This window comes from Balaenoptera acutorostrata, chromosome 19, assembly GCF_949987535.1.
Source record: "Balaenoptera acutorostrata chromosome 19, mBalAcu1.1, whole genome shotgun sequence".
NCBI lineage: Eukaryota > Metazoa > Chordata > Mammalia > Artiodactyla > Balaenopteridae > Balaenoptera > Balaenoptera acutorostrata.
Genome location: NC_080082.1, coordinates 54,344,495 through 54,362,693, shown reverse-complemented (window position 1 = coordinate 54,362,693; position 18,199 = coordinate 54,344,495). Strand labels below are relative to the sequence as shown.

The 18,199-nt window shown below is 52.8% G+C and overlaps 1 protein-coding gene across 4 annotated transcripts in view; it reads right to left on the bottom strand.

Annotated features, from left to right (window-relative positions):
* AXL (AXL receptor tyrosine kinase) overlaps positions 1-18,199 on the bottom strand; it is a 30,289-nt gene that overhangs the window by 10,621 nt on the left and 1,469 nt on the right. For 2 of the 4 annotated variants that reach the window (XM_057534932.1, XM_007166797.2), the window contains exons 2-13: positions 17,766-17,988; positions 17,336-17,436; positions 16,607-16,783; positions 11,379-11,459; positions 11,147-11,262; positions 7,166-7,376; positions 6,713-6,852; positions 5,852-6,002; positions 5,611-5,637; positions 3,472-3,604; positions 2,681-2,772; positions 99-194 (exon numbers count right to left, since the gene is read on the bottom strand). In XM_057534932.1, coding sequence (XP_057390915.1) covers positions 99-194; positions 2,681-2,772; positions 3,472-3,604; positions 5,611-5,637; positions 5,852-6,002; positions 6,713-6,852; positions 7,166-7,376; positions 11,147-11,262; positions 11,379-11,459; positions 16,607-16,783; positions 17,336-17,436; positions 17,766-17,988 — 1,548 coding nt within the window. Of the gene's footprint in view, positions 1-98; positions 195-2,680; positions 2,773-3,471; positions 3,605-5,610; positions 5,638-5,851; positions 6,003-6,712; positions 6,853-7,165; positions 7,377-11,146; positions 11,263-11,378; positions 11,460-16,606; positions 16,784-17,335; positions 17,437-17,694; positions 17,989-18,199 lie in introns of all 4 variants that reach the window. The other 2 variants (XM_057534931.1, XM_007166798.2) reach the window with 2 other exon arrangements.

Genomic DNA, 18,199 nt, shown 5'->3' with positions numbered 1-18,199 from the left:
GCGGGGGTGGGGAGGACTTCATGGTTCAGGGAGATGTGTGAGTGTGTGTGTGTGTGTGTGTGTGTGTGTGTGTGTGTGTGTGTTATGGGGGGACTCACCTTCTCCCAGGGTCTTCCCCAGGGCCACCTTATGCCGGTCCACCATCACATCCCGCAGCTTCTCCTTCAGCTCTTCACTGATGCCCAGGCTGTTCACTGCATGGGAGGTAGGGGTAGACAGAGCCATGGAGGAGGGCTGACATCCAGACGACACGCGCCAATAGGGATACAGGCGTGCTCATTTTATTGCGCTTTGCTTTATTGCACTTTGCAGATATTGTGTTTTTTACACATTGAAGACCCGTGGCAACCTTGTGTCGAGCGAGTCTATAGGCGCCGTTTTCCCAATAGCATTTGCTTGCTTCGTGTCCCCGTGTCACATTTTGGTAATTCTCGCAATATTTCAAAACTTTTCATTATTTTTATATTTGTTATGATGACCTGTGATCAGTGATCTTTGATGTTACTACTACAATTCACTGAAGGTTCAGATGGTGGTTGGCATTTTTCAGGAATAAAGCTACTTAAAATTAAGGTATGTACATTGTTTTTAAAGATATAATGCTATTGCACACTTAGTAGACTGCAGTATAGTGTAAACATAACTTATATATGCACTGGGAAACCCCAAAATGCGTGTGACTCGCTTTATTGCGTTATTTGCTTTATCGTGGTGGTCTGGAATCAAACCCACCATATCTCTGAGGGTATGCCTGTATACCCATTGTTAAAATGCTGAAATACTTCTGCATTCATTCAAAATTAGCTAATGCCCAGAGCACCCTCCCCAGCCCCACCCTAGCTTCTCCTCTAAACCCCCTGAATCTTCCCCCAGAGCAGCAACTAAAGGGTTAGAGCCTGGCACATAATCTTGCACCAGTGGGCACCCTGATTGGTTAGCGTCCTGCCGTACCAGACGTTTCTTAACTGTTTATTGAAGTATAAACTGCAAAAATCATAAGTGAGCAGCTCAATGGATTTTCACAAACCAAACACAGCAGTGTAACTAGCACCCAGGTCAAGAACAGACCATGACCTGCCCTCTCAGGAGAGTCCACTTCCCTGACTTTTCTTAGTCTTTTAGTCTTTTCTGTTTTGGGATGTTATAAACATGGAATCACATAATATGTTCTCTTTTGTCTGGCTTCTTTCACTCAACACAACGTCTATGAGATCATTGTAATGTAGTTGTTGTGTGTAGTTGGATTTATTATTTTCACTGCTATGTAGCAATCGTTTTCCAACTTATTGGCCTCAGGACCCCGTCACATTCTTAAAGTTATTGAGGCCTGAAAAGAGCTTTCTTTTATGTGGGTCATCTATACACCAGTATTTATTGTGTTCAAAATGAAAACGGAAAGATTTTCTTTTTTTTTTTTGGCCTCGTGGCACAGCATACAGGATCTTAGTTCCCCGACCAGGAATCAAACCCGCGCCCCCTGCAGTGGGAGCACGGAGTCTTAACCACTGGACCGCCACTGCCAGGGAAGTCCCATGGGTAGATTTCCAAAACACAAGGATACACAAGCACGTGTTCAATCAATCAACAGGACGATGACATCATCACATATTAGGAAGGCTCTGGAAAGCTCCATGGAGTGCTTGCGAGGGAATGAGAGTGCGAAAGGGCAAAAGATGTCTTGGTGTTAATATGAAAATAATTTTGACCTCGTGGACCTCCTGCGAAGGTCTTGGGTACTCCCGGGGACTCAGGTCACACTTCGAGAACTGCTGCTGCACGTTATTCCATTAGATTGCTGTGACCTCCTCAATTCCTCTTTCTTCTCCTTTTCAATACATGTCTTTCCCAGCCCCTTCTGGTGTCTCCCTGGGGCCCTGGCAGTCTTCTCACTGTGTGCCAGGAAGATACCTAACTCTGTCCCTTTTCTTTCTGGATCTGTTTCCCCAACTGGAGAGATTAAGAGATTGGACTGGATGGCGTCTGAGGTCCCTCCTTAGCTGGGACCCTCCGTAACGCTACAATCCTCTGAGTGTCTATAGTTCTAAGATTCTATGATTTTTAAGATCCTAAGGGTCTATAGCCCTGGATTATAATTTTTTAGGCCAAGATCTATTCTACCTCTCTCACATTCTTTAATTCCAAGAGGCAGTTAAGAGGATGGACTTGAGAGCGAAACTGCCTGGGTTTGAATCCCAACTCTCCAGCTCACAAGCTGTGTGGCCTCCAGCAAGTTACTTAACCTCTCTATGCTGCAGCCTCCTCATCTCTGAAGTGGGGCGGGGGGATAACGTACCTAACTCATTGGGTTGTTGTGAGGATTAAATTAAGTGACGTGTAGAGCACTTAGAAGAGCACCTGTCACAGAGGAAGCGCTAGGGTTGGCTGTTATCATCAGCATCATAATCATTTCATCAGCAGCATCTTCTTCATTGTCATCTTCATCGTCTTTATCATTATCATCATTATTACATTGTTCTAAGATCCTATGGCTCTAAGTTTGGTCTTTCTAAGATTTACTATGTCTAAGATTCAATTATTCTAAGGTTGTGTGTGGTTCCAACAACCTAGTATTCCAAGGCCTTCAGAAAATTTTGGTTCATGCATCTGCAGAAGCCCAGCAGACCCAAAGCTCTATACTTCTTATCCCAAACCCAGGCAGGGAGGCATGGGGTTCACTTACAGGTGGCTTCAGTGGTCCGACGGCTGTAGGACTTGCGAACACGGTACCTGACCACCAGCTCGCCCCTCTCCATTGTTGGTTCGAACACCTCTCTGGGGGGAATAGAGAGGAGATGAGGGCAGGGCAGAACCATGTGGAACCCCCTCCTTCCACCAACAGTGAAAGCGAGCGCCATCCCCCCACCCCAGGCCTGCCTGCCCTCTCCTCCAGTGTTTGCTGAGCAAGGCTTGGACGGCTACCTTCTGCCTTTCCATTCACTCCCCAGAGCCTTGCCCTCATTCTGATTCTTTTTTTTTTTTTTTTTTTTTTTTTTTTAATTTTATTTATTTTTGGCTGCATTGGGTCTTCATTGCTGTGTGCAAGCTTTCTCTAGTTGAGGTGAGTAGGGGCTCCTCTTCGTTGTGGTGCGAGGACTTCTCATTGTGGTGGCTTCTCTTGCTGCGGAGCACGGACTCTAGGTATGCAGGCTTCAGTAGTTGTGGCACATGGGCTCAGTAGTTGTGGCACGTGGGTTCAGTAATTGTGGCTTGCGGGCTCTCGAGCGCAGGATCAGTTGTTGTGGTGCACGCACGTAGTTGCTCCAAGGCATGTGGGATCTTCCCGCACCAGGGTTCGAACACATGTCTCCTGCATTGGCAGGCGGATTCTTAACCACTGCGCCACCAGGGAAGCCCCCTCATTCTGATTCTTGGTAACCTCTCCTCCTGCACCAGCCTCCTCACGGTCTCCCCACCTCCGGCCCCTCCATGCCAGTCCATGTTGGCCTTCCGACCCACGTGGCCCCAACTCACCCATAGCGGGTCTCTTTCTTCCGCCGGTGGACGAGGAACAGGGCCAGGATGAGGACACAGGCAGCAGCCACCACTGCTCCCAGCAGTACGTACCACCAGGGCCACGAGAAGGCAGGGACTGGGGGTTCACTCACTGTCAGGGGGTACGCAGGACAGGTCATGGTTGAGGTCTTGGTTCCAGCTCCCTGGGCCCCAAGGGGGTGATGTTGAAAGGAGGCAGGTGTGGATATATTTGATGAGGCATGTGACAGGTGCCTTCCCCTATCTGGGGAGACTGGGCTGGGCTGGACAGGGCGTGCAGTGGATATGATCGGAGTGGATGTTAAAGGAAGAGCGTGAAACTTGTAGGATGAGTACGGTGAGTTAAGAGTGGGATGGACAGGGACTTCCCTGGTGGCGCAGTGGATAAGACTCCACGCTCCCAATGCAGGGCGCCCGGGTTCGATCCCCGGTCAGGGAACTAGATCCCACATGCATGCCACAACTAAGAGAGTCCGCATGCCGCAACTAAAAAGCCCACACGCCTCAACTAAAGATCCCGCGTGTCGCAACTAAGACCTGGCGCAGCCAAGATAAAAAAATAAATAATAAAAAATAAATAAATATTAACGAAAAGAATGGAATGGACACTGGGGAATTGTGTGATGCGCGTGGAAGGAGTGTGGGATGGGAGTGAGAGACCTGTGCAGGGTGGGCTGTGCAATGTAATGTGAGCACGGGATGGTTGCGAGTAAATCTCAAGTGGTGTATGGGTGTGTGATACGTGTGATGATCGTGCAAGGAGGGGGCACTTGGGTGTGGAAAACAGATGAGTAGGGAGAGAACGCATACAGTGTAGGACTGGTGCACGAGGTATGTGCAATGAATATGCAAGGAGTTTGAGGCTCCAGGGACCAATGGCCAAGGAATATTTTTGAGGAGTGTGTGATGGCTATGGACGGGTTTTATTTTTATTTTTATTTTTGGCCGCCCTGCACCTTCTGAGATCTTAGTTTCCCAATCAGGGATCGAACCCAGGCCCTTGGGAGTGAAAGCGCCGAGTCTTAACCACTGGACCGCCAGGGAATTCCCTGGAAGGGTTTTTGTAAAGCAAGGGATGAGAGTAAAATAAATGTGTAAAGGGGCATAGTGTGCAAAGGAGTGTGTAAAGAGTGTCAGGTGAGTACTGGAGGAACTGGGATATGTGAGGATTCAAGGAGTATTCAAGGAGTTTTAGATACAAGGAGGAGCGGTATTCATAAGGATGTAACTTTGGTGTGAGAGGAGTGTGGAACAAGCGCGCAAAGGACATGGGAAGGGAAGATGAGAAGCATGGGATGAATGGAAAGGGGGTGCAAAAAGGTGGGAGTGAGTGTGTAAGGAATGGAGGATGGGTATGTGCTGAGTGTACCAGGAATTTGTTGTGGGTGTGTGCAGAAAGCAGGCATGGGTTAGGATCGGCTTGGGGTGAGGGAATAATGTGTAAGGAGTGTCGAGTGAGTGTGCAAGGAGAGTCGCAGAATGTGGGATCGTGTGGACTGAAAGTTTTACAGTGCTTGCAATGTTGGAGGTAGGGTGAGTGTGTAAAAAGTATGCAGAGTGTGTGAATGAGAAGTGTGGGTGTGCATTGGGTTTGGGAGGCCTGTGTGAGGAATGAAGGGTTATAATGGGATGAACGTGAAAGGAGGGTGGGATTAGTGTGGAAAGGTATGCAAAGAAATGCAGGAAGGCATGTAAGGATATTTAAGGATAGTGGGTTGAGTTACAAGAGGGGCTGTAATAGTGCTAGGAGGGTACAATGGGTGTAGGAGGAATGTTTGAGAATTGTTGAAGAAATATTTGAGAAGGATGGATATGAGGGGGATAACTCACCTGTCTGTTCATTTATCCATCCATCCACCCACCTACTAATTGATTCATCCACCCAACTACCCATCAATTCATCCATCCATCCATCCATCCACCATTCACTGTGTACCTACAATGCACTGGGTCATTCCAGCCACCTCCATCAAGGACCACACAAACCCAAGAAGTAGAGGATTAGAGTGATGAGTTTGAGAAATATGAAAGGGATGTGCAAAGGGTATGTGTGGTGATGAGGTCCTCACTGGGCAATGAGGGAAGGGAGGGAGAAGAGGCGGGTGCGAAAGTCCTTACCCAGCTGGTGGATTGGCTGTCCTTGTCCTGTGAGGAGAAAGGACAGAGGGAGGACATGCTCAGAGAGGGCAAGACTGGTAAGACACGGGTGAGGGAGTGAGGCTCTCAGTAAGGTTCCAGGTAGGAACAGAGCCTAGACTGGGGTAATGCTCAAAGGTACAGGGAGCAAGTCACGGGTATCTGGGAGAGACTAGGTCCCTGTGGGTAGGTTGAAGGGGGCTGAGCATGGCTTTGGAGTTACCTGGGCGCCAGAGCACCAGGGGCACAGGGAGGCTCCAGGGTCCATCCCCAGCGGCGGTGTAGGCTGCCACGCACACTGTCAGGTTGGGCACAGACCCGTCCCCCCGCAGCTCCAAGGTCACTTCTCGCCTTAGCCCTACGTCCATTAGCACCTAGGACGTCCAGACGTGGCATCAGAGTAGAGCTCCAGCCCCTAACGCTTAAGCCTTCACCCTCAGCCTCAACTCCCCATCTTTCTCAAAGCCCTCTCCTCTCTCCTCATCTCCAGTCCCTCATCCCCTACCTCTTCCTACCCTTCATTTCTCATCCCCCATCCCGTTCTCTCCTTTCCATTCTCCATCCCTACACCCACTAAAATAACAGCTCCACCAGGACTGGGACTTCGTCTTATTCACTCCCACGTCTTCAAGTCCTAGCATGATGCGTGGAACATGGTACTTTTGTTGAAGAACTGAATTCTCATCTTTTCACCCTCATCGCTCCATCCCCTTCTAACTCCCCACCCTCTCTCCCACCCCATCTCTCCACCCCAGGGTGCTGCTGTTCATTTATCCATCCATCAGATAGTACCTTTGTGCCAATTAGGAAGAGGCACCCCTTCCTCAAGATGTTATGCCACTATCTGCTGTAAAACTGTCTTGGTAAATATAGGTCTACTGAAGCGCTTTGTACGTGATTCATAAATAGCCATCCCTAACCCTCTCCCGGACCCCTTTAACCGTCCCACAGTGTGCTCTCCTAGCACAGTGTGATGGCGTCCTACCCAACCTGCTCAACTGCCCATGTCTGCCCTGTCATCTTCTCCCCACCACTCCGCCCTCCTCCACAGCCACTCCGCCCCAACCTAGCCAGCAGCACCCACCTCGGGGGTATCCTGACCTCGATAGGCCAGTCGGTACCCTAATAGGGTGCCCTGCAGGGGCGCCCTTGGCTCCTGCCAATGCACGAGGGCTTGGCTCCCATTCCGCATGGCACTAACGTTCTCAGGAGGGCCCAGGGGCACTGGAGGACAGGGAAGAGGGGAAGCTGGCATCCCCACCTCTTCCTGACCCCCACCCCTGTTCCCAGGAAGTAGGGGCAGGGTACAGAGGGCACGCACGTGGGCAACTCGTGCAGGCCTCCCACGAGCAGAAGCAGAGGGAAGAGGTCCGGGAGAGATGCCAGTGCGCCACGCTGAGGAGTCGGGGACCAGGCAGGAAGGAGATCGAAGCCACGTGGGTTAAGTGGGTGAGAGGAGATGCCGGGGGTCATACTGTTGTATGCAAGGGTCAGTGGGGCAGTGAGCGACGTCTCCTGGCCACCAGCCCCTTCTTACCTCCCTCCGGTGTCTCCACAGGAAGCCAGTGGGTCCAGGGTGAGGGGCCCTGGCTACTGACACACGCCACCCGGATGTGGTAAGGGGTGTGAGGATGGAGTTTGCCCAGCCGCAGTTGGTGAGGCGGAACAGATGCTTGTAAGGTGAGGGGTTCCTCTGGGGGGTCTGGCTCTCCCAGCCAGGTGCCCACCCCATCGTCTGACAGCACAGCCTGGGGAGAGAGGGGCACATGAGGACAGGTGGCCACGCAATCACTGGAGGTGCTCATGCAACTCTCAGTGGTGGTGATCCTGCTGTGACGACACAACTTTGCAAGGATGTGTGTGTGTGTGTCACAACTCCATGTTAGTGCAACATGGGCACCTGCGTTTGCAAAGCGAGGAGACCACCCAGCTGCACAATGTGGCTCTGCCATCACTTGCAAATGCCACTTCTGACAAGACTTTCCCTCTCTGAGCCTCAGTTTCCTCATCTGGAAAATGGGGGCTTAGAGGAGCAAATGCCTTCCAGGGTTGCTTAAAGATTCAATGTAGGACAGTTGCACAGTGCATGGCAGGCGGTCAGCATCAACAATAATGACAATGACATTCAACCACAGGCAAAAGCAATGTCCCACAGTGGAAGTCAGAAGAGGGAATTCCCTGGTGGTCCAGTGGTTAGGACTCCGTGCTTTCACTGCCATGGGCCCGGGTTCAATCCCTGGTGAGGGAACTAAGATCCCGCAAGCCGAGCGGCTCAGCCAAAAAAAAAAAAAAGTCAGAAGAGTGGGCATCTCTAGGGGCTGAGGGAGCCTTCAAGGGAGCTGAGAAGTGTCTGCATCTTGATTCAGAGGGAGGTCACATAGGTTAAACAATCTAGGTGTACACCAAAGATTATGCACATTATGTATGTTATACCTTAATTTTAAAAAAGAAAAGCCTTGGGACTTCCCTGGTGGCACAGTGGTTAAGATTCCATGCTCCCAATGCAGGGGGCCTGGATTCGATCCCTGGTCAGGGAACTAGATCCCACATGCATGCCACAACTAAGAGTTCGCATGCCACAATTAAGGAGCCGGTGAGCCGCAACTAACACCCGGTGTAACCAAATAAATAAATAAGAAAAGCCTTTTACACATCTGAACTCATTTGATCCTCACCTCAGCTTTGCGTTGTAAGTATGTGCTGTGTTTATGCCCATTATATGGATGAGGACACTGAGGCTCAGAGAGATGGAATCACTGGCCCAAGGACACCAGCTTGTCACTGATGAAGTTGGGACCTGAACCCCATCCTGTCTTCAAAACCTTTGCCCTACTGACAACAAGAACGTCCATTTAAGAGCATCAGTAATAGTAATAATACTTCTCTTCTGTTCAGAGAGGCAATGCAGCTTAGTGCTGAAGAGCACGGATACTGCATCTGGTATTCAAATCCAGCCTCTACCACTCCCTAGCTCTGCACCTCAGTTTCCTCATCTGTAAAATGGGATAACAACAGTGTTTCCCTACTTTGCAGGGTTAACTGAATTGACTCTCGTAAGTGTGTAGAAGAGTGTTTGTGCATATCGAGAGTTTGTCATTATTATTTTGTGTGTGTGAGGTTGTCTGGCCATGAGTGTCAAACTCTGCACATCCTGCACAGTGGCACAGACTGCTACCTCCACCTGGTCGCCAGGAGTGGCACAATCAGGATGGCAGGGGCCACGGCTGGGGAAGACGTCTGTACAGCCCTTCCCCACAGAAGCACAACCCGCCACAGCCACACAACCCACAGCCACACAGCTCAGGGGTGCTGCCTTCACCCTGGGGAGCAATCAGGCGACGTAACCACGTCACACGGTGTGTTGGGAAGTTTACTGCTTAAGGCCAGATTCCTTTGGGTCCAAATCTTGGCTTGGATATTATTTGCTGTGTGATTTAGAGTGAGTGTCTTAACCTCCCTGGGTCTCAGTTCCTGTCTCTGGAAAATGGGCTTCCAAGAGTCCCTCTCTGTCAAGGTGCGAGGTTTAATGAAATGATGCACGTGAACTGGCTTGCACGTCCTGTCAACAGCTAACATTTTTTGAGTGCCAGCTGTGTCCCAAGCACCTTGCCAAGCACATTCCTGGATGAGCAAATTGCCTTCTTACCACCACCCTATGGGGTCAATTTCTTTTTTCATTCCCATTTTACAGATGAGGAAACAGAGGCCCAGAGAGATTCAGCAGCTTGCCCAAAGTCACACAGCCCCCGTGTGGGGAGACAACAGCATTGCAAGGCCTGGGTAGGAGATGAGCAGATGGTGGGTAGCAGGATGGGGGGAGTAGGTCTCCATGCCTGATCTCTGACCCACAGTGACTGACCAGAAGGGGAACCTCTGCGGGGACAAAGGGGACGTGGGTGCAGACAGTCAGGCTCCCCCTGCCCACTCCTACTTCTCTTTTCCCTGGGATGGCTGTGACCTCCCACTTGAACCCTTAGCCCATGCACAGCAGGAAGTGAGACCTGGAGAGGGAAGAGGGCACACTTCTGCTTTCTTGGGGACACTGGATGCATGTGGGTTGCGGGTACAGTTGGTGTCTGACCTGACATTTGAGGTCTTCCCAAATCAGCTGGGCCTCTGGGATTGAAACGGTTTTTTCCTTTTTAGCCATTGGGGAAGGCAGGTCACTTCCCCTCTCTGGGCCTCAGTTTCCTATCTTGAAAATGGGAAGATGAACAGCCACTACTTTCTGGGGTTAAAATGTCAAGTGAATGTGAGGTTGTCTCCAGGGCCAGGGTCTTTCTTATAAGAAAGGCAGCTCCCGTTTAATCAAGCACTGGCTCTAAATGGTCTTTAGGAGGTCAGGAGTGCCCTTTGGGTTTGGCGAGACAAGGGTTCGAATCCCACGTCTGTCACTTCCTGTCTGTGACCTTGGGCAAGTTGCTTAACTACCCTGAGCCTTAGTTACTTCATCTGGAAAATGGGTGTATCCATAGACCCTACTTCACAAACACTCGAGGGGCTGTGTGAAAAGCTGTAACGCAAGGCGCAGCACATAGGTGACATTCAATAAAAGTTGGTCGTTTTCCATTATTGTCATCTCCCATCACACACACTGTCCCATCCTCACTCAAACTTAAAATCTCAGAGAACTTCAGGCCAGAACTGGATCTCATATTCAGAGATGTGTGTTGGTTTGTTTTTCTTATTCTAGAGTAGGAGCAACTTCAGTGCAGAAGGCTGGGTCTAGCTCATCTGAGTTGTTAGGTATTCTTCCAGCAAACATTCCCTAGTTGATGTCTGGCCCTGCGCTGGGCAATAATAGGGACCCAGTGGTGGCTAAACCAGGCCAGCCCTGCCCTCCCAGAGCTCATGGTCCAGGGGGAGACAGACTCACCCCCAGACAGTGACAACCCAGGGTGGTCAGGGCTGGGACAGGAGAAGTACAGGGCTGTGGGTACCCAGTGATGACTCTGGGCCCTGCTGTCTCGGGGTTCCCATTCCAGCTAGAGTCAATATCACTAACACTAAAAAAATGAAAACAGCCAATAGTGTTTTTTGGGTTTTTTTTGGCAGTGCCACATGGCTTGCGGGATCTTAGTTCCCCAACCAGGGGCTGAACCCACGCCCTCGGCAGTGAAAGCGCAGAGTCCTAACCACTGGACCACCAGGGAATTCCCAAAAGCAGCCAATAGTTTATTACACATTTCCAAAGTTCCAGATACTATTTTAAGTTTGTTAATTGCATTCACTCATTGAATCCCCACAGCCAGCCTATCAGGTAGGTACCACCATTATGCCCATTTTATAGATGAAAGAACTGAGACCCAGGGAGGTTGTGTCACCTGCCCAAGCTCATGCGGCCAGCAGCTGGTGGAGTGAGGATTTGAACCCAGGACATCTGGCTTAACCCAAGGCTTTAGTGCTTCTCAACACACGAATGGGTGGGAAGGGCTGGTTTCCCAGGGAGAGGATGAGGGCCTGTGGCTGTGGACGGAAGGAGGGCTGAGATGGAGGTGAGGAAAGCCTGAGGTCTCACCTGCAGGGTGCAGTGGGTGAGGGGATAAATGCCGCTCAGGCCTGGGGTCCAAGCCACCTCCAGCTCCGTCGGCTGGCTGGAAACCAAGTGGAGGTCGCGGGGCCGCTGGGGGAGCACTGTGGACAGAAGAGGGGAGGAGCTGACCCCTTGCCCAAAGCTCCCCACCCTGCCCTCAACCCCAGCTCTGACCTTTGACCCAAACCCCCCACCCTCTGACACCCTTTCCTGTCACCTGTGATGGTGGCCGTGCGGGATGTGGTGACCCCCTTGGCGTTATGGGCTTCACAGGAGAAAGAAGCAGTCTTGTTCAGACCTGGGGAGTCATATGAGGGAGGGGCCCAGTCAGAAAGGGGAAGGAGGGGCTCCCGGGCCACGCTGAGCATCCCCTCCACCACGCCCTACCCGACAGGGTCAGTCTAGCACCCAGGGGCGCCTGCTTGAAGGGAGATTGTGGGAAAGGGAGATAATGCACTGGGAACACAGGCCTCCATCCCCAAACACAAGGCCAGCTAACACCCTACCCCACAGACACCCACACCCACACAGATAGAGACACATGCACACGTATACACACAGACACATACACTCAGAACCACATACCTAGACACACACAGGCACACACACTCACACACACGCTTATGCACAGAGATACACATACATACACAGACACACAGACGCACAGAAACACTCATACTCACATAGACACACCAGACGCACGCACCAGCACACACAGTTATACACACAGACGCACACAGAAGCACACACTCACATACAGAAACGCACATACTCGGGGACTTCCCTAGTGGCGCAGTGGTTAAGAATCCGCCTGCCAATGCAGGGGACATGGGTTCGATCCCTGGCCTGGGAAGATCCCACATGCCGCGGAGCAACTAAGCCCGGGCGCTACATTTACTGAGCCTGTGCTCTAGAGCCCGCGAGCCACAACTACTAAAGCCTGCACGCCATAACTACTGAAGCCTGCGCGCCTAGAGCCTGTGCTCCGCAGCAAGAGAAGCCACCGCAGTGAGAAGCCCGCTCACCGCATCAAAGAGTAGCCTCCGCTCTCTGCAACTAGAGAAAGCCTGAGCGCAACAACGAAGACCCAACGCAGCCAAAAATAAATAAATAAACAATAAATTAATTTAAAAAAAAGAAACAAGGTAATCAAAAAAAAAAAAAGGAAATGCACATACTCATACCTAGACACACACAAACACACAGATGTGCACACACTCACATATACACACAAGAATAGACAAAATCACACTGAGCCACACAGACACCTGTCTCGAGGCATACACATCTAATAGATACACACTTAAGAAACAGGCCCTCATGGGGGTGTGGAAATATAGAGGTGTTTGCTCATTGACAAGCTTGGCTGCTACCAATCCCTCTCCCCCGCACTCACTCACTCTAGCTCCACTGGCCTCCTGATGTTTCTAGAAGGTACTATGCATGCTGCCACCTCGGGAACTCTGCACTTCCGTTCCCTCTGCTTGGAACAGCATTCCCACAGACATCCGCATGGCTCCCTCCTGCCCTCCTTCACGTTTGTCACTCAGATTCCACCTTCCAGTTGCCTCTGTCCCCAGCCACCTTGTTGAAAACTGGAACCTCCCCTCCACAACTAGCCTCTTCCCTGCTTTCTTTCTCTTTGATTCTTCTCATCACAGCATCCTTTACACAGTCCTATGTATCCTGTTCACTGTGTGTTGACCCCACTAGCATGTCAGCCCAGGACGGTAGGGGTTTCTGTCTGTTTTGCCCCCTGCTGTATCCCCCCTGGGGCCTAAGATGGCCTGGCACACACTAGGTTCTCCATAAATGTTTGTTGAATGAATTTATGTGGATGCATTTATGTACTTATGAGCACTTCCGGGTGTGTACATAGCAATGTGAGCATGTGTAATTCCGTGGGTGAGTTCGTGTGTTTTTGAGTGTCTGGGGGTGGATTGCCTCCCCTTTCCCAGTGTGGTGGTGGTGGGAACACAGGCAGATACACACACATGCACACACACAAAGGCACATACAAGTACACAGACAAACACAAGAGACGCAGACACACAAACACAGAGAGATACACAACACACAGAGCTATACAACATACACAGATTCACACACACGGCAACAGAGACATGCACACCCACAATGTCTGGGTGACAGGACGTAAGGAGGACCAAGTCTTCAGTCTATGTGTGACTGCAGATCTGTATCTGCCTGTGTTTCTCTGCGTGTCTGTGGATGCTATACGCGTGCGTGTGTCTCCTGCGTTTGTTCTGCGCTGTGCTGTGTTCCCACCACCACCAGCTACCCACAGACACAAAGTTTCCTTTTCTCAGTTAGCAGAGGGAGTGGAAGGAGGGAAAGGCGGCGAGGCCGGAAGGGGGTGGGCAGGGAAGCTCCTCAGCTCCGCTGCCCAGGCCGCAGTTCCCAGCCAAGGTCAGGTGTCCGGGCCCGCAGCCTCCGCTGCCCCGGGGAGGGACAGGACAGCCCCGGGCGAGCTGCCCGAGGGGGCGGGGAACCTGGGTCCCATCCAGCCACCTGGCACGTGGGGGCCCGCCAGGGTCACCGCGCGGGAGCCCGCGCTGCCCGCCGCCGTTGGAGCCCTGGGGCGGGAGGGGGGTCTGGAGCCCGGTCCAGTTCCGACCGCAGCATTCCTGCCCCCGCGTGAGTCACCGGGGCGCCCCCCCACCCCCGGCACTTCCGGCCGGACTGGGATCCCCCTTCCCGGGCCCCAGCGGCCCGCACCTTGAGGGAGGGGGAGACAGGGGCGAAAGGGCCTGGGACCCCCTCCCCTCCGGCGGGCTCTCCCTCTACGACCAGCTCCAGATGTGCTTTCCAGATGTACCGTCCCTCTCCCCCTCGGCGCCCCGCGCCACCCTCCCCCACCCCAGAGCTCATTTTGCTTTTTCCGAGGGAATTGGAGGGATGGAAGGAGAGAGGGGGCACGCCCTGAGTCAGATCCAGGGACAGACACACACAAACGGACGAAATTCCTTGATACAGCACACACCACGAATTCCTACACACACACAATGAATCACACTTAACGTACAGGGGCCTACAGGGCACATTACTGGCCCTAAAACAGAAAACAGCAGCACTGGTTAACTACACAGGAGGACGCTGTCGCAAACAGGCAGCGACACAAAAGCATACTCTATGACTGACATGTATACACAAGGGGCTGACACTGACGCACACACACAAAGAGAGACACACACATACACAAACACAAACACGCAATCGAATGAGCACACACTGACTACAGACACCTAGCAACACAATACACACCTAGGCTGAAGCTGACAGACACACACACCTCCCCGCAGTTCGAGACACACCCACCAAGCAACAAACATACGTTGAGGTTGAAGTGGACAAACGGGTACACAACAGGACACAAATCAGGTTGATGTTGACTGGCTCACACAGAAACACAGCCAAGCCTTCAAAACAGAGCTGGACACACTCAGGTTGCTTCAGACACATTCCTCAAGATGCAGGCTGATACAGAAACACACACTTGCATCGACACACAGAGTTGCTGCAGACACACAAGCGTGGAGAGTGGCACAGACACATATATACACACTGGCTGGTGAGTACCTCAAGTTCATCCACCAAGAGGCAGTCAGGGCTGGGACTGACATACCAGGAGAGCAGACAGAAGCAGAAGGGTGTTGTTACTACCTGCTGTGAATCACACACACACACACACACACACATGTCTATAGGGGTCCATGGGACAGAGTCACATACCAACATGCTCACCCTGTGACATATACACAGATATCACAGAGCCATCCGTACACAGCCACAGGCAGTGGAACCACACCAAGAAACACACCAAGTTGTCCAAGGACACCTCCTGAGTCCACAAAGAAACAGAAGCTCCCACTAAGACACACTGACACCTAGAGGCACACGCCTGTAAGCTGGCATCGTCACCTCTATACAGGGAGGTATGGAAAATAGCCACAAGACACACTGCTGTCCATCACTCTGCCATCTCTCTTCACACACACATACGCACTCCACCCTCTCACAGTGAGTCACAGCTGTGGACACACAAACACAAAGAAGGACAGATAGCAGGCCGACACTGGGATACTTAGCCACACACACACACACACACACACACACACACACACACACACACACACTGACAGCCCCTGAGAAACTTACAGAAACATGCCATAAAGACCCAAACACAGTGGGACAGACACCTAAGGCGACAGAAACATAGCTAGTCTCTCACACACACACACACACACACTCACACTCTGAGACATCCACAGAAGCCAGCCCTCACTAAGGCACACCTTCATACAAACAGGTAGATGCACTGAGACACAGATCCAGAGGGACAGGGACACACCCAGACCTCCCACCCCGCCCCACACACAGAGACACACACAGAGATCCCCACCTGGCAGCTCCCTCACACGCTGATACACACACAGATCCTCTCACACCTGTGCCCTCCATTTCTCCCTCTTCCTGGCATGGGGTGGGGGAACCATCCCCCTCTCCCTCCCTTTTGCCCGGGTCCTGCCAGGCTGACTCAGACCCCAGAGCTGTGGGCCTGAGTCACCCCTCTGGAGGCCGGCATGCTCACCCCTGCTTCCTCGTACACTCAGGGCCCCCGGAATGCTGGGAATGTGGGCACCTCCTTCCACCCTAAGAGACCCTCTGTCAGGAGTCCCCTCCCCACGCCAGCAGATGGAAGCAGCAGGTTGGGGATGCTGGAAGCCGATGCCCTCCAAGGTCCAGGCGCCTCCCTCTGACGGACTCAGCCTCCCCCATCTGTGTTCCTCTGCCTCTCCTTCCTCAGTGAGGGGAACCCCCTGTGCTCAGGGTCCCCCAACTCTGGCTGAACGCTGTGTGACCCCAAGCTAGGTCCTGCCCCATCTGTGAGGTGTGGAAGGGGATGGTCACCCTGAGGCTGGGAGGGTTTCTCCTGTCACTCAGACCTGTCATGTCTCTCTCCATCTTGGGTTACTTCTGTAAGAAGCTAAAGGAGAGGAAGGCCCAGTTGATTCCGGTGCCCTGCTTGGGGTCAAGGGCTGACACAAGGGGCATCAGACCCCCACACACTTGGCCATGGAGCAGCTCAGAGGAAACCCAGGACAAAGAATTCTCTGCAGAGAGGCTGGCATGAATGGAGGGGGAAAGAGCAGAGAGACGGGGAGACAGACACACAGAGCAACAGAGAGAGATGGAGAACAGAGAGACAGAGAGAAAACATACAGAGGGAAACGAGATAGATGGGGACAGAAATGCAGAGACAGAGATACTCAGAGACAAAGAGGAAAAACTAGAGGGAGACTCAGAGACAGAGACAGACAGAGAAGGACAGAGGGACGAGCAGACCCTCACACAGAGGCATGAAGGGCTCCCCACTTCCATCCTGCCCGGCCCTCTGCGCTGAGCTGACCGCATCCCTGGACTCACCTGGAACACGGAGTATGTGCTGGGCACTGTGGTCCACGGTCGCAGCTAGGGAGACAGCATCCTGGAGCCAGAGTAGGTCCACGGGCTCTGGGGGTCCCTGGGCCTGGCAGCTCAGGTTGAAGGGAGTATTGGCAGCCACAGTCCTGTCCTCAGGCTCCTCCAGGAAGTAAGGCAGGCCTGGGCGGGGGGGCAGTGGTGAAGGCTGGGGCCCCTCTGAGCCCCCTAGGTGTCTGACTCACCATTAGGATGTTGTAGGGTGCAGGGTCTTTGACCCCTATGTCTGACCCCTCAGGACACCTCTACCCCCAGGAAACATGATCCCAATATCTGACTCTCCCCACCAATGTCTGAGCCTCTCATGTCTCTTTTCCAGAATGTCTTACTCCTGTTCTTCATGCCACTTTACCTATGCGGAAAGTGAGGCCCCCGGGGGGTTGGGGAGAGGGTTCAGTTGTGCCTCAGATCCTTGATCTGATCCCCGAATGTCCTGCCCCAACCACGTATGACCCCAGGACAGCTGACAGCCCCAAAGATATCTACCCCCCTGCCCAAAACATATAATCTTACGCAGGCCTGCCCCCAATAATTTATAGACCCCTCCAGCTGCCTGACCCCCCAAGATCTCTGACATTCCTAGGTTGTACGGCCCCAATGCATGCCGTGAATCCTCCAGCACCTCTGACCCCTCAGGATTCTTGGTCTCCCACGACCTCTGAGCCCAGGGCTCACCCTCCAGCCCGACGTAGCCAGGCTGGGACACGAAGGTCTTTCTGCCCAGGACCACGGCACACTGGTACCATCCAGCGTCTGAGAGCTGCAGGGACGAGATTCTGACAGGGCAAGAGGAGGGATAGAGAGGTTCAGGGTCAAAGCTGCACCCGGGGAGGGGGTCCTCAGAGCTGAAAGAGGAGAGTCTGGGCTGGAAACTCATAAGACCGAATAAGTGGGTACTATTATTAACTCATTTTACAGAAGAGGAAAGTGAAAGCCAGGGTTAGTTATGTCACATGCTCAAAGCCACGCAGCCAGCGTGTGGCCACGCTGGGGTCCAGCCCAGGTGGGGCTCCTGCGAGTGACTTTGCACGCACCGTGTGATGGAGGTGGGGACACAGGGGTCGGGAGGGATGCGGGTCGTGTCTGGTTAGGGGAGGCCGGGCACCTGAGTTGGCTGACCACTTTCCAGTCATCCTGCCCGTCTTCGCCCAGGGGCACCTGGGTCTGGGTGCTGTCTGCCAGCTCTAGGACCTGTCCATCCCGAAGCCAGGTCACCTCGGGGGGCTCCCCCTGAACCTGGAGCTCACACCGAAGGGCCCCCATGAGTCCTCGGGCACCAGTGATGTTCCCTGGACTCCCCACGAAGGGGTGCCCCGCAGCCTGTGGGCCTGCAGGGAGATGGGGAAGAATTCGCTCAGGAAACCCTGCTCCCCGCCGACTCCTCCGTTCCACCCCTGCCGGCCTGCCTACTGCCAGGACCCCGCCAGGCCCTTAGGCCCACATAGTTGCAGAGTGACCTCAGCAGGGGGGGTGGAGGGTGGAGGCTTTGAGGGGAAGATGGGAGCCTTCCCAGGGGACTGGGGTCCGGCCTCCATCCTC